At 39.5% G+C, this 17,051-nt stretch overlaps 1 protein-coding gene across 1 annotated transcript in view; it reads right to left on the bottom strand.

Moving 5' to 3' along the window:
* Positions 1-576: 576 nt before the first annotated feature.
* Positions 577-17,051, bottom strand: part of MEOX2 (mesenchyme homeobox 2) — a 66,793-nt gene continuing 50,318 nt past the window's right edge. The window contains exon 3 of the mRNA XM_040964918.1: positions 577-1,987. Within this exon, the coding sequence (XP_040820852.1) occupies positions 1,763-1,987 (225 nt within the window). The 3' untranslated portion in view covers positions 577-1,762. The remainder of the gene's footprint in view (positions 1,988-17,051) is intronic.

Raw genomic sequence — 17,051 nt, 5'->3', positions numbered from 1 at the left:
TTTTAGTATTTTGGATACTGCTAATATTCCCAAGATCTTTTAAAATGTGCAACAGATGAAAACAACCTGATACCTGTATAAATAGGTCTTAGGAATCCAATGAATGGACAGCCATGCAGAACACAGATGCATCAAATTAATACACTTATTGACTTCTGATATACTGGTAGTGTTCATTGGAACGATGATTCTAAATTACTTATCTGCTGGATCCCATCCAAGACTCTGGACCACCATTAGATCACTTCACATGTGTCAAACATAGATATTAACATCTGTGACTGTTGTGCTTAGCTCATTATGTTGAATAATGTTACCTTTTTTCTCCTTGATCCACAAAACATACATTGATTAGCCATATTCTTCAAGTTTTTAAAAAATGCTTAATATATGGTGGTTTTTATATTCTCTTTGATCTTCCCAGAATTCATTTTTTCCTTCCATAACAAAAAATTCTCAAATGAAAACTGTATTAATTGTTCACTTGAGTTAACAAGAGCAGTTGGCTTGGGATATTCTTAATTGTGGTTAAGAACATCTGTTCAAGTTCAACGAATCACAGTGAGGAGACCAGAATTATTTACAAAGGATCATTTATTAAACTTTTTTTTTTTACAAAATACAAAGACTGTTGTCTGCATGAATAGATCACATAGGAAAAAAAATAATGCATTTTTACTGAATTTCAAGACATTCATCATTTTTTTCATCTATCCCCTTGCAGGATCCAGTCTGCTTTGCTCCTTTTCTGACACTATTGCCGATACAGAAGAAACATGTGATTGCTTAGTAAGTCATATTCATAACAGTCAACATTTTATAATAATAAAATCATACAATGTCTGCCACAACAAAATTCATTCCGCAAGGTAACTGATTTGCCTATGATCCTATTTTTTTTCAAGCTATAAGATAGGAAGAATTGAAGAGGAGCTAGGTAAGTTTTATAATAATGTGGTAGCAGCAGTTGATAGTAAATGCAACATAAGATTTGTTTTGTCTGTGGTACAGGATATGTCCTATCAGACGCTAACATATCTCTTTCTACTTGTACACAGGTAAGCACATACGGGTTTTCTCTGGATGACAAGATGCGTAAAAGAAAGGAAGCAGGTCTGGCTGGCATTTTGAGGGCCTATTTCCATTGACTAATATGAATGATTCGCTAGGATTAGTGAAGACAGGAAAATGGCTTAAGGATAATATATACAGAGTTAAAATACATTTTTTTTAAAAAAAAATCCACTTGAGTGATTTCAGGCACTGTGGCTGTTTGGGATAAAATGTTTTATGGTTTACTCTGGATAAAAAAATTCAGTGCAAGCAAAAACACATACCTGCCCACTGTCATACACGTGAACTCCAACACCTGGAATGTTTCAATCAGGTTCACTTCTGGTATTTCCACTCTGGAGGTCACTTGAGTAGAAATGTCTCATCATTGGCTGTTGGTAGCCATTGGCTTTTCAGTGCACGGAAAAGCAAGCAAGCATACCTGTCATACACATGAACTCAAACATTTAGAATATTCAAAGCAAGGTCACCTTCTCATCTTCCCGGAGGCATCTTCAATCAGTGGCACTTAGTATAAGCCCTCTATACATCATGAGAAACAGACACGGGACGTTTGAATTTAATAACGTTAGAAACCACAGCCACAAGCATCGCTCTGTGTAAACGCTGTTGAATAAGGAACTGAACTTCCAGATGTTGGACCACGACACTTCTTTCCTGAGAATAGAGCTGGTCCCGCCTGTGCGTATCATAAGTGCGCGTGCTCCGAGCTGTGGTCACTGTCATGGCTGTCGTCGTTGGCTAAGGAGTCCCCGGTCTGTTGGAGGGTGGCCGCCCCGATGCCCGACAGCTCCGAAGGGAGGAGGGTCCCCTTTTTCACGTTCACCAGTTCCTTTTCTCGTGCAGCGGCGCCTTGCTGGCCTCCTTTCACCCTCTTCCACTTCATTCTCCTGTTCTGGAACCACACTTTGACCTTGAGCAAGGGAAGGGAACACACAGGGCAAAGCAGAAAGTTAGATGGAGATGCTCTCACCTCGTCACCAAGGAAACAGTTTTCCCAAGGCTTGCATGAAGACACCGAGAAGGAGGAGGGAGCACAGAAACCCTCCGGTTGCTGGTGGATGACGATACTTGGGACACTTTCAGAGCATGCGTGCCAGTCATGACCCTTTTGCAGTTTACAACAATGAGGACTCATTACATCTCCACCTATCAATGTTTCCTTTGTAAATTTAAGACGAATCGTAATGATAAGTAGAAATAGACAAGAAAAACCTTGCCATTCAAGATATTTCCATGGCATTTGCCTCTTATCACCGCTTGGGGACCCTGATAAACATGCAAAGGGAACTATCTAGGTGTGTGTCCACACGTTTCATCAATGGATTGGAGGTTCTGTGGAATGTTCATCTTAACATACTCATGGGAAAACTGTTTTTCGAAGTTGTATCAGTCCAGTTGCCCCACCATTCAAGGACATGACTTCAAGGTGACTCAGATTTTTGCCAACATCTGGATGTTCAGTTTCAGCATTGTTTCTAGCACAGAAACCATAAATAGTATTCCCACTGTGTTTTTAGTTGGCTCTTTCTGTTATTAATGAAATAAAGCATCTTTAAAAGCTATGGCCAAGTGCCTGGTGCTGTGGCTTAGGGGTACCACTTTGGAGCCTCTGTGTACCATATTGGAGTACCAGTTCAAGTCCTGGCTAACTTTGCCTCCACCCCAGCTCCAAGCTCATGTGCCTGGGAAGTGAACTAGTGTGTGAGATCTCTACTCTCCTCTCCTCTCCCCTCCTCTCCCCTCCCCTCCCATCCTCTTCTCTCCTCTCCTCTCCTCTCCTCTCCCCTCCTTTCCCCTCCCCTCCCTTCCCTTCCCCTCCCCTCTGCTCTCCCCCTCCTCTCCCCTCCTCTCCCCTTCCCTGCTCTGCTTTCCCCTCCTCTCCTCTCCTCTCCTCTCCTCCCTCCTCCTCTCCCCTCCCCTCCCCTCCTCTCCTCTCCTCCCTCCTCCTTTCCCCTCCCCTCCCCTCCCTTCCCTTCCCCTCCCCTCTCCTTCTTCTCCTCTCCTCTCCCCTCCGCTCCCCTCTGCTCCCCTCCACTCCCCTCCCTTCCCCTCCCCTCCTCTCATCTTCTCTCCTCTCCCTATCCTTCTCTACCCAGACTTCTTTCTTCCTCCTTACCTAAAAAGTAGATAACTCTATTTTTTTTAAGAGAACATCCCACTTCCATGAAGTAGAGTCTGAATTCTTTATCAAAATCAGGCTTACTGTTCATAGTTTTAAAATATGTCTAACTGCTAATTCAATATTTTTTCAGTTATATGAAGTCTACTATCTTCTCTCGATTTGTCCTGGTTTCTGCATTCTATTCTTGGAGTATTTCTTGAGGATAAGAAAATCTTAATGCATGTAAATTTATAGAGCGTTTCTATTATGTTTAAAGATTTTGAAAACTACTCTCTGCTGAGGTCACAGACCTATTCTCTCAGGTCTTCTGAGAGCTTTAAGGTTTGCTGTTCAAACTAAATTGACCAAAATACGAAGCACTGACTTTAGCCTAAAGTAGAAAGTTAACATATTCACTTTATACTGCATGGATAACAAGTTATTCTAGATATCTTTATTGGACCATTTTCCCAGAGATTGCTGTAATAACTCTGTCTGACACCAAGTTTCCACATGGGAGGGGGTTTCCAAAATTGCATGAAATTAAATGATAAGGTGTGCTTTTCTGTGTGCACTCTGATTTTTACCCCACCCACTACCCCTTGCCCTCCCTCCCTCCACCAAAGGTTTATTCTATTGCTTTGAAAAGCACAGTGACACAGAGACAGAAACATCTCTTGATTCACTCCTTCCTCCCAAAATGGCCACAACCGTGATGGACTGAGTGTGCCTGGAGCCCTGGAGCCCAGGTGAGTGGGCTCCCAGGTGGATGGCATGAAGCCAGTCCTTGGGCTATCCTTTGCTGCTTTCCCAGGCAAACGAATGGGGAGTAGAATTTGAAACAGAGGAACCAGGACTCAATCCTGTTTACAAACAGTGGCATAAGGCAAAGCTGCCTCTGTACCTGCACTCTGAAGTCCTCACAACTGCATAGCTTTCTATTGCATGCTGTTTTGCACCTTTGCCAGTTTTTTACCTGTGAGAAAACTACACTGTCACTGCCCCTACTGTAACTGTATAACATATCTGTACCTGATGCTCTGTTTTATTCTTCAGCATCAAAAACGCTGAGAATATTCTGCATTTTCATTTCACAATCCATATCAGTTTCGGTTATTACTCAGTGCCGAGGAAAGTGTAAAGAGAACTGTATGACATTTCCAAAGACATATTGAAATTGAAAGATTCTCAACTCTGTATTGCCCCTGCTTTCCCTGATTTTCTTAATGCCATTGGGCACATTTTATCAGCTTTCCATGCAATAGTCTACTTGAAAATAAGCATAATACAACATAGTAAAAAATATTGATGTAAAAAGCCAGTGTTGGCATTCATGCTTTATTAATCCTTACCAATCAAAAGGATCACTCCCTGCTTTGGTACTATAACCATTTAGAGATGGACGCACACAGTACAACTGGTATTTTTACACTATTTCTAAGAGCATTTCCCTAGGCGTTGTCTTATAAATTAGCAAATTAAGGCAAATTTTATATGACATGACTAAAATTTCACAGATGGAAACCAAGATGCCAGGATTTAAACCCAGGACTTCATCTGCCTCCGGATTCAGGGTTCGGTACTTTCTTTTTGTTTCCTATTATTTCTCAAACTCCTGTTTTTAAAGCTTTCAGGAACATGGAGTCTACGAGTGCCATCCGCATGATTACTGTCCCTCGGGTCACTCTCCCACTTGGTTGTAATTGAGTTTGCAAATGTGGTCCCATTTTCCTGTCCTGTCCTTCAGGTAATTACACTACTCAGCCTAATCATGGGGCCAGTCTGACAGCACAGGTTACAGTAGATCTATTCCACATGAGTTGGGGCCTACTCTTGGCTTCACTTCTGAGTTTTTGTGTGAATTTGAGAAAATTGCACTTTTCTCTGCTTCAATTTTCATATTTGCAATATTGGAATAATGAGGCTTCCAAGATTCTCCACAGGGATATTTTCTTCCATTGACAATTCCAGATGGAAAAAAGCATGTAAGTCATCATCATAATCATTGTCACCAAAACTGAAATGTTCAGGCAAAATCATCTTGACAGAGAAACCGATGGGAGGAATAGAGTTCCCCAACCCTAGGAAAGAAGGATGGTAATTCTGTAATACCAGGTTATACCTGTCGTGTGCAATTGTAATGGAAGAAAATCTAGGTATACGGTAGGGATTCTAGAAATGCCACTTTAGACTTCAAAGATAATAGCTCTTATCTTGTTTGTTTTCTGCCTTGACATGGGAAATGTTACTACTTAATGTCTTTAAATGTATTTCTTCTTATTTATTTGAGAGAGAGAGAGAGAGAGAAAGAGAAGGAAAAACCCTCAGTCAGTCCACTCCCTGAATGTCCATACACTCCACCATGGTCAGGCATGGTCAGGAGCCAAGCACTCCATCTGCAACTCCCACATGGGGTGCAGGGATCCAAGTAATTGAGATACCACCTGCTGTCTCCCAAGGCAAGCATTCACAGGGAGTTGTTCAAGAAGTGAAGGGAGGACTGAGACCCGGGCCGTTTTTAATATGTGGGCATCCCAAGAGCTGGCTTAACAAGGGCACATCACATACCATTGTTTTCTGTTTCTAAAAACAGGTATCATAGTTGAAAATGCAATCTATATATATACAAACATACTAGGAGAATATACATACACAAACATACACATGAACATTTGTATATACATATTTATATTACAGGGCACATTTGATTATTTTACATTAATTCTAGAACTTGGTAGATTTTTTTTTAAGGATTACACTGCATAATTGATTCCAAAGAGCCAGAAAGTAAGTAATGGAACAAAAGGGACGATCCACGATGGACACATCTTATAGAAAAATAGAAAGATAAATGCAGAACACCTAAAGTCAACACATCCAGAATTCTTTTCAAATATGCCAAGAAGAAAAGAGTGAGTTAAAATAAGAGGAAGAAGATATGGGGGGTGGACATGTTTCTTTATCAGCACCCCAAAATGAGCAAACACAATCTGAAATAACTTCACATTATAAATCAATATTACTAAAAAATAATGGCATCATGGTAGGTTTCTAAATGATGGAACTTTATAATTCAATGTAGCATCATTTTATTAATTCAGCTTCATTGATGAAAAACGTCTTTCTACTTTTGTTTTTAAGACAACTGATATAAGAGGCAGCTTGAAAATGTTTACAGAAAGTGCATGCTACAGAAAAAGTATTCACTGTATTCAAAAACCTTTTTACAAAGATAAAGTTTTAATTCTATTTTCCACAAACTTTTTGACTTTTTTTCTGTATCTAAAATGCTTTTGATTTTCATTTTCCAAGTAAATATTCTAACTATTTTTAGTAAAATCTGTCATATAGTGTATGTTTAATGTAATATTCTGAATTTTAAAACTGCGTAAGCTATAGAGAATGAAAGAAACCACATTTCCTCAGTGACTCTTAATCTCTATTTATCCAAATATTTCAAGATGTTACTAAATGTCCAGTTACCAGCACTGTGATAGATAAAACAAGAAAAGCATTTGAGTGAAGAATGCAAAAATAAACAAAATGTAAACTTCCACTCAGGCACTCAGTCAGGAGACTTGCATATCACACATAGCAGATGACAATCCATGAGGCTTTTATCCCAGGTAAAGGTAGCTTCTAATCAGGTTATACAGTATTTCCCCAATGTGTTTCCTGTCCTGCCATGTGTCACTCAGAGTCCCTTGAAAAGAGATACCCCAGAGGTCCAAGTGATGGTCAAGAGTGCTGCATCCCTGACCTTTTACATGCTTTATACTACTGCAGGGATGCCCCCTGCCCATCAGATGCTTTATACTATTGCACAGTTGTCCCCTGCCCATCACATGCTTTATACCATTCCAGGGTTCACCCTTGGGAACCTCACCTGTTTACCGTAGTTGGCATGCTACAGGCCTTGAGTATTTTTCACTTCAGTAACCTAGAGCAGAGCCCTGGGTTCCAGGAAGTTGAATTCCAAATATCTTAAATATAACAGGACCAAATATACCCAATGGTACATTTTATGAACATCAATGACTTTATTTGGGCTTCAAGTCAATTGTATCTTGTGAGTTACAACTTTCCTGGAAAGCACTGGCTAAGCACAGGTTTTGAAAATATTTCTTTATCTCAAGCTTAGATTTGTAGTTAAGACTGTGCATAAAGTGTGTTGTGTCAAATAGTATGATTAACAACTAAAATCCATCCCAAAATATGAATAACATAGAGATGCTGCTATTAATGAAATCAAAGATATGGAAGCCAAGCCTTTTATGTTAATATCTGTGTATGCAGGTGAAATTTTTCAATAAAATCTACGTAATAAAATGGTTAAACTATATAGCAGTGCATATTTAAAATCCTCAGTTATAGAATTTACCCTTCAGAACATTCGAGGAAGAAATCTCACTTTTTCTTCTTTAATCAAGTATTTAACATTTACATTGTTTAGAAGATCAAATTATTTCTTAAGTAAACAGAAGGGCAGTTATCATCAATCATGGCTCTATTTATTGAAAAAAAAAAAGCCTTTTTCTTCCTTTGAAACTTTGGATGAGTTAGAATCAAAAACATTTTTTCATTTAGTGTGTACAGTACAATACAATACTGCTAGGCTTCACATTAGATTATACAATGAAATACAATACAATATGAATCCACAGTGCCACAATCTTTCCTAAGGTGGCTGCAGTAAATTCGGTTGATGGGAAATAGAGTCTACATAATGTCATAATCCATATTTATATTGTAGCATAAATGTCTGAGTTTCATAGCAACAAACAGCCATAACATCAAACATCTGGATGAAGACTGAAATTTCCAGTGACACAACCAGATGTCTCTACACATCTGGAATCTGTAGAGTTAATGCTCCAACTGTTTCCATTTTTATCTGGGCCCTTGAAACATTGTAGACACTGCCTAAGCAATATTTATTCACATCTTTAAGATGTGAAAACATGCAAAGAATCATTGTACAAAGACAATCTTCAGACTGAATCGCATCTCAGCAATTACATCTGGCTCTGGGAGATGATGTAGTCAACCCAGTGTCAACAAGTGCTACAACCACTCACCTGAACTACTTGTCCCATCAGCAAACTCAGAGTCAGAGTGACGAATGAGAACTGAGAATGTTTCAAGTTAAGGATGAAAAATGGATGAAAGAAGGCCTCTATTCTCTTTCTGCCCGCGAGAATCGATTTATACTTGCTTAAGAGAAGGAATCCTTAAGCTATTGTCAAGAAATGTCTTAAAGTCGAGTGTGTTCTGCAGTCTGCAGATTTGCTTTAGTGTATGTATGGAGACTATGGGTCTATGTATATATGTTGAAAGGGGTGTAGGCATAGAATGTGTGGCTAACAATCGAATCCCCACTTACTGGGTGGTCTCTTGCCTTTATCCTTGATTTTAACACAAACATTATGGTGTGGGAGTCAGTTTTTGTCATTTTCAGTTCTGAAACTCCTTTTTTTTTTTTTCCTGCAAATGGGTCTTGAAATTAGGCCCCTCGATGTAGTCCTACAAATTTTACCATTTCCATTTTTATTTTACGTTCTTATTTATTTGAAACACACACACACACAGAAGGACAAAATTCTCTCTCATCTAGCAGCTCACTCTGTCAATGCTAGCTCCAGCCATGGCCATGACAGGCTGAATCTAGGAATCAAGAATTCAGCTGGCATCTCCCAAGCCTATGGCAGAGACTCACTGAGTCTTCACGTGCTGCCTCACACAGGTAATTGGAGCTAGGGCTTGAAACCTGTGTCCCAGGGATAATCTTTACTTCTATCCCAAATGCCTACCCACCATGTGTTTTTAAGCAAATGTGGTATTTATTAGTTACTGTCATCCCTGCATAGATAACATGTTGAAGAAGAAATAACCCATTTGTAGTGACAAATGAAAATTCTTCACAAAAAGTGTTAATCTCCAAGTATTTTTAAAAACCAGTCTTTTGGAATCTCATTCTTCTTTCCAAAACTGAACCCAGAGTAATAATTCATGCGATAAGCAAAGTTGCTAGACAATCAGTCCCTATTAACCTGATGTTTTAGAAATGTCACAGTCACAGTAAAAGGAAAAAAAAAATGATTCCCTTTTTGTCTGACCTAAAGAAAGCTAATGCAAATGACATATCTCATTAACATTCAATTACAATGAAAACTCACTACTTCTAATATATTTTTTCTTGCACAAGGAGAAAAAATGCTTACTTCTTCGTGTTATCCTAAATGAAATATCATTTACCTAAGTATAAATGAAGTAAAATATCAAAACTAAATTAATCATCTTTTCCTGTGCTGTGCTACAACATTCCTAAATAGTAATATTTGGAGACATGAAATGTATGTATTCTAAGTCATCCCTTGATTTCTCTCTTTTCTTATTATTTGAAAGATTTACTTCTTTTTACTGCAAACACATGCACAGAGAGAAGTATGTACAGAGAAAAAGATCTTCCATATATCCCACACTGGTGCAGGGTCCCAAGGCTCTGGGCCATTCTCTACTGCTTGCCTGGATCACAAGCAGGGAGCTGGAAAGAAAGTGGAGCAGCTGGGATACAAACCAGCACCCATGCGCTTAAGTGATCCCAGCACATGCAAGGCGAGGACTTTGGCCACTAGACTGCCGTGCAGGGCCAATTCCTGCCTTTTTCAAACTGCTGAATCAACTAGAATAACAGCTCTTACTCCCTCATCATCTTGACTAATGCCTTGAATAGTACAATTGGGAAAATTAATATTAATATGTATTATTTAAATTAACAGATGTGGCCCAGGACAACAGCTCACTGGCTAAATCCTCATCATGCATGCCTTGAGATCCCATATGTGCACTTGTCTATGGTCTGGCTGCTAAATTTCTCATCCAGCTTTCTCTGTTTGTGGCCTGGAGAGCAGTATAGGATGTCTCAAAGCTTTGGGAGTCTGTACCCACATGGCAGACCCAGAGGATGCTCCTGGCTCCTGGCTTCATATCGACTCAGCTTCAGCCCTTGCAGTCACATAGGGAGTGAATTATTGGCTGGAAGATCTTTCTCTTTCTTTATCTCCTCCTCTCTGTATATCTGTCTTTCCAATAACAATCTATAAATCTTTAAACAAAAATTAACAGGTGTATCCACCATCTAATTTTGCCCTATTTTACCCACCACCTCAGTAATACCTATCTAATATAAATATTTAGTAATAATGGGAAGAGAAGGGGGAGGTGAATGAGAATGGATAAAAGGCGAGGGAAAAGGGGTGAAGCCCAAGAGCTACAAGGTAGGTATCATGGCAAATAATAGCAACAATTTTAAAAGACTAGTGATTTTTAGAAAGACTACTCTACATCTTTCCATTTCCCTGAAATAACCTGTCCCCATTTTCATACAGATATTGTCATGTAATTGGTAGCCCTATTAAAAAATATTTATTTAAGCACAACAATTTTCATCATGCTAATAAAAGAACCATAAAAAATTAGCAACACATTATGGTTCAATCTAAATTAACTTAAACTAGGAGATTGTGATTTTTCTGAAGTTCTTTAAAAGAAATTATGTGAGCCTTCACTTTCTTAGTCATTTCATGCATTAAATATAGAGATTGTTCCCTTGTATCCAAGGTTATTATAAGAGCTCACCCAGACTGTTCTGGAGGAAACTTCTCATTTTAGAATTCTTTTCATGACATGAGAAAAGAAAAAAACAAGTGTCGAAGACTAGTTCAGAAAAGAAGAAAATGAAATGACCACTCTCGGCCAAAGCCCCTTCTTTAGCCCCATGCAATGCTCTAGATTGACTCATGAGAGCTTTCAGAAACTGATGGGCAACTTGCAATTTATGTGTGGGATGCTTATTGAAGAAATGTGTGAGTAAAATTGGAAAAATTACTAGACTAATGGAAATAGGTACCCTTGGCTTGTACCAATGCTTCACAACAAGAATAAGTAGAGCACATTCCAATTTTCTAAACACAAACACATTTTGTAAGGACTGTTGCACCAAACCCACATGTGCAGATATGTGGCTGTGTGTGTGTAAACAGAGAGCTTGATTTCTGTATCTCTATATCTAGGTGGCTTTCCTCCGTCTGTTTATGTTCGTCTCTCCATTATCTTTCTAGAGAGAGAATATCATTTTAAAAGAAAACAGGTTATTTATTCTCAATGGCATATGAATGTGGCATTACTTTTCTAAGATGTTTTCTCTCTTACTTCAAATTTTAGTATTTGTATTAATTTAACTATTTGAATATTTGTATTGAAAATTTGAATTATGTTTATAAGTGGTTATGAGCCAGCTATTTGTTCCTTCTTATTGTACTTTATAAGACTATATATATATATATATATGAAAATAAGTGGAAAATAGATTTGGGATATAGGTCTCTAAATCTTCCTTTAATATTACTGTTTTTTAAATTATTCCTCATCCTTCATAGGTGTGTGTGTGTGTGTGTGTGTGTATGCAGCTAAGATATTTTTTGGTTTGCGACTTAGGTCTCATCACACCTATTCAAAAGCATTGCTTCTTAAAAACAGCACTGTCAGGAGTATTTACTTTATTGTAAACTAAGACTGCCTTCCGTATGTTACCATGAACTCTTCCTTCCTACGTGATCTCCTTTCCCCAACTGGCATCAAATCACACTCAGTTTTCAAAATAGCTGGCCCTCCAGTCATTAAGCAAGGAGAGGACCTAATGAATACTCTACTGTTAAAAAGAAGCATGATTATTATAAAATTATTGTTAAGACAGGCGGTCTCCAATTAATGTGAATGGGCAATATGTCAGCCCACAGAGCCCACAGATGAACTAATTGTGAAGAAATTTACAAAATAAACCCATGAGGGAGAATCAATCTGTTTAAAAAAAAAAAGAGCGAAAGGCACACCATTGTTTATGAGGTACAAATAAAACTTCCTCCCTTATCGCCATCCAGAAAGTGGATGGCTATTTTGAAAATTGTTGGCATGGCGCCACTAAATGATTTATGAGTAACAAACAAGTTATAATCCCTCTCATTTCCACTAAGGGAATATGATCCAACTAGGTGGGATTTTCCATTTATCTTGGCAGAGGTATTGAGGCTTCAGTGTGTTTATTCTGGCTATCTTAGCTGGTTTACAAATTTGCAATATTGCACCTTTGATTAGCTCGGTGGAAGAGTTTGAGAAGTCCACGGATCTCCCACTCTTTTCTGTTTGGCAGCCTCAACTCCACACAAAAAAATGTACATTTCACCACTCCCAGGCAGCTGCTTTTTCTTTCTTCCCACTGTGAGATACCAGAAATCTGGTGGGAGCCTCCTCCAAGCTTGTCTGGATGAGGAAAAAAACATATATATACTAGGCTCTTCTGACTCCAAAATGTCTTGGGATAGGAGGGGCTTTGGAATGAATGTTTCTTCAAAATAGTTTAGGTGACCTTTCCAATTGAAGATTTTTAACTGTGGCTTTTGGGGGAATAGGGAGGAATATGTCATACAGCAGAAATTTTAAGTTAGAGGGTGGAGGATGACCAGAGGGGTATCTGTTCCACGGCGCAATTTTATGATTTTATGATTCAAAGACAGAAAGTTCATCTGTGCTAAAATGAAACTAGTGTTTGGTATGAACTTTTTTTTCTTTATATTTTTATTTGCAAGGCAGATTTCCGGGGACAAGAAGAAACAGAGAGAAAGATCTTCCATCCACTTCCATCCATTTCCGTCCGAAAATAGGAGCCACGGGCCTCTTCCGCCTCTTCCAGACCTGCCACATGGGTACAGGTTCTCAATGCTTTGGGCCGTCCTCGACTGCTTTCCCAGACCACAAACAGGCAGCTGGATGGAAATGGAGCAGCCAGGATAGGAATCAGCATCCATATGGTATCCCAGTGCTTGAAGGGAGAGGATTGGCTAGTTGCGTCATTGTGCTGGGCTTGGAGCACCTCCACCCTTTTTTTTTTTCTTTCAGTTTAGCCAGATGTACCACAGAGGAAAACACAATCTTAGCGTCGGCCTTCTTTGAGAGATTTCATAATTACGTCTAAAGTAGGGATTCTGAAACTTCCACTACTGAGAGATACTTAGGAATTTAACATAGTTCACTTTATTTTTTTTTTTTAATTTAAGCCCAATAATTAAAACCAGTCTTCCTAATAGCCCACCTAAGGCCCGTTGTAAATTGGGCAGCACCTATGTCAATGGATGATAAGAATAAATTAGGCAAGCATAGCTAGAGATGGCATCAGCTAGAGGGATACATGAATTACAGGCAGCCACATCAAACCTATACGCGAAAGAATGTCAAGTACTAGCTCCTATTTTAGTGTTAGTTGTCATTTAAGAGAAGTTATTTGTCTAAACAAATTCTATTATTGAACCACATGAATTAACATTGATTTGATCATACGCGTGATATAAATTCTATCTTTTAATTTTAAACTGGAAAAACTTGGAGCAAGTCAAGGCAAGCATTTCTTTTCTTCTCACAGGACCCTATGCAGAGACACCATGGGATAGTGGGTGTGTGCTTGAGTTCGTTTCTTCAATCACATTGCTTCAAAGTGTGTCTTACAGAATGCAAATAAAAATAACGCATATGCAGTGAGAATATTTCAGGTTTATTTACTTCAAAGAAGAAATGCGTATGTCATTAAAACATTTTTAGGTTTACTTATTTATTTCAAAGTCACTGAGAAAGAGAGAGAGGGAGAAATCTATCCAGTAGTTAGAGCATTTTGCAAGTGGAAAAACTACAAAAGGATCACCTTCAAGAACAAGATATGCATGAGATAAACGAGCATGTATGCCATTAGTGAAAAATCAAAGAAACTGAATTGATACCCTGTGGTCTGTATGTTTGTATCTGTCTAAGATTCAAACACCGAGATCCTACCTCTTGAAGTGCTATGGGGTCCACACCCTGGAGTAGCGTGCATTAAACCACAGCTTGCAATCTGACTGTTCCATATGAGTGCTGGTACGAGTCTGGCTGCTCTACTTGCAATCCAGCTCCCCGCTAACCTCTCTGGGTCCCTGCTATCCATTCACACACGGGGCTTAAATAGAATCCTGGGCTCTCATGGGGAGGATTAGTTAGTAAAACCAACATGTGGAAATCCTTTGTAAGTGTCATGCTGTGAAGTTGTTGTTGTGTAACAAACCACTCTAAACATTCGTGGATTCAAGTGAATACTGGACCTTAACTTACCCACAGTCGGGTGGATCAGATTTGAACTGGAATTATTTGGTGAGTTTTACTGCCAGCACTATCTGGATTCCTCAAGGAGCAGTAACTGGCTGGTCAATAGACTCTGAGCTGCTTGGGCTCCAGCTGAGAAAGTTAACTGCTATTGGCTGTGGTTTTATCTTCTACCAGGCTAAGCCTGGGGTTTTCAAGGGTTGGTAGAAGTAGTCCCAGGAGCAGTGAAGAAGAAATGACTTCTCAAAGATCTGTTTGGGTCATGTTAGCAAATTTAGTTTCTTTTATGTGAGCAGTAGATCACCTCATTCCCAGAATAGTGATTCGGTATGAGTGCTGGCTCATGTGCTGGCTATTCCTCTTTGGATACAGATCCCTGAGTGTGGCCTGGGAAAGCCATGGAGGATGGTCCAAAGCCTTGGGACCCACATGGGAGGCCTGGAAAAAGATCCCAAGTCCTGGTCCTGGCTCCTGGCTTTGAATCAGCTCAGCTCTGGCTGTTATGGCCAATTGGGAAGTGAGCCTGTGGAAGTAGGATATTTGTTTCTCCTTTCCTGTATAAAATCAGCCTTTCCAATCAAAACAAGTAAATCTTTTTTTTTTTAAAGATTTATTTTATTTCTATCACAAATTCAGATAGGCAGAGAGGAGGAGAGACAGAGAGGAAGATCTTCTGTCTGATGATTCACTTCCCAAGTGAGCGCAACAGCTGGTGCTGTGCTTCCAGGTCTCCCACCCAGGTGCAGGGTCCCAAAGCTTTGGGCCGTCCTCGACTGCTTTCCCGAGCCAAAGGCAGGGAGCTGGATGGGGAGGCAGAGCTGCCAGGATTAGAACCGGCATCCATATGGGATCCTGGTGCGTTCAAAGTGAGGACTTTGGCCACTAGGCCACGCTGTTGAGCCCATAGATCGTTTTTTAAAAATAAAGAAAATAGATTTCTAAAAAAAGTAACTAAAATTGTGTGAGCATGGGTGTGTAGGGGTGTGTGTATGTTTGTATGTAAATGCAATTTTAAGTATAATTATTTTAGTTGTGTTCTTAGGACAAAAAAGTAAGTAAATATCTGCAATACCTTCAAAAGCCCTCAAATTAAGTTGATCAAATTACTTTTCAGAAGGAATTATGTGGACAAAAATGAAATTTGTCTCGTATGAGTTGCCACTTAGGAAAACCACAGAGCATATCCAGACAGCATGCAGAGTGTGTCACCTTTGTTCTTGACCGAGGGGACAGTACTGCACCATCACTCTGAACATGAAGAAGCAGACTCTAGCTTCAGATGTCCTGCAAGTTTTGTACACAATATAGTTACCTTTCCCAAGGTTCGCCGCCTCGTCATAAGGACAACAATTGGCAGCCCTCCTATCGTCTGGTTCCCTGTTACAAACATTGTGATGCAGGAACAAAGCACAGGACAGGTTTGGGTCCAGCAGTTATGATCTGGGTTAAGACGCATCTATTCCAATTTGGGTTCAGTTCCCATCCTTCCTCCAGCTTCCTGCAAACACAGACCCTGGATGCAACTAAGATGTCCTGAGGAAATGAGGTTTGACCACCCAGAAGGGAAACCTGGATGAATTCCTAGCTCCCAGCTTCAGCCCCTAGAGGAAGGTCTTTGTGTATATATGGGGCTTAAACAAGAATAGTGGCATCGACTTTCTCTCTTTCTCTTTCTCTCAAGTAGGTAAATAAACAGCAATTTTTTTAAGAAATGAAAAACAGCGAGACAAGTGGCCTACTCTCTTTCTTTGTCTCTGAAATATACATACACAGAGATGAAGTAGAAGAAATCTCTAACTATGTAGATTTCAGGTCAGACATCCCAGCATGCCCAATGCTGTTCACTTACAGAGGAAACTTTGTGAAGTTCAAGGGTAGGAATTGTTGTGTTCCATAAATTAGGTACCAGTCATAATATTTAATAAAATATAAACTGGCAATGTATAAAAACCACATGAAAGTGTCCCTTTGTTAGCATTCACCTAACCCAGAATCAACCTACCAGAGCGAAGATATAAAACTAACAGAAGGAAAGATGATGATTTTAGAAATTACATGAAACAACCCACTCGCCTAAGACACACATTCATATGTCCACACCCTGTTGATACTTCCGTGGTCCCAGTGGGATCCCTCCAGGAGGCGTGTCCAACGAAAGAGGAAATGAGACTTCAGGCCTCCCAGTGCCAATCATAACTGCAGTGTCCATAAAGATGTTTGCATTTGCCCTTCAGGAATGTTTTGCTAAAGCTTGACAACTGTTCACCGTAGGTTGGCTAGATTATTTCAGGACAAGTAAGAGCTCCTACAAGGGGAAGTGCTGGGGGCACTTCTGCAGGAAATCCTTTGTCCTTCAAACAAAATTTAAGAAGATGGTCTTAGAAGCAACTAATGTGAAATCAGTGTCAAAATACTCTTGAAGTGTTCCTATTTGAGAACTACATGGTTTCTAATCATTTCAAAATGTTCTCCAAGCTAGTACCAGAATTTTAGATTACTGCATCCAGTACAATTTGAAGCATATCTGAGGTAATGGGACAAAAATATTTGGGAACAATCCATCATTTCCCAGCCTTCACACCCTTTAAAAATACTGTTTGATGATTTCAGAGGGAACTTTGAAGGCAGGTCTTTGCCTCTAAGAGGGTTCTATCGTTCCGGAGTGAACTGCCAGTTCCTTCTCACCCCG

The sequence above is a fragment of the Ochotona curzoniae genome, unplaced genomic scaffold (assembly GCF_017591425.1).
Source record: "Ochotona curzoniae isolate NIBS_2020 unplaced genomic scaffold, NIBS_Ocur_1.0 scaffold_3835, whole genome shotgun sequence".
Taxonomy (NCBI): Eukaryota; Metazoa; Chordata; class Mammalia; order Lagomorpha; family Ochotonidae; genus Ochotona; species Ochotona curzoniae.
The sequence above is the reverse complement of the archived record's forward strand: the minus strand, read 5'-3'. Positions and strand labels throughout refer to the sequence as shown.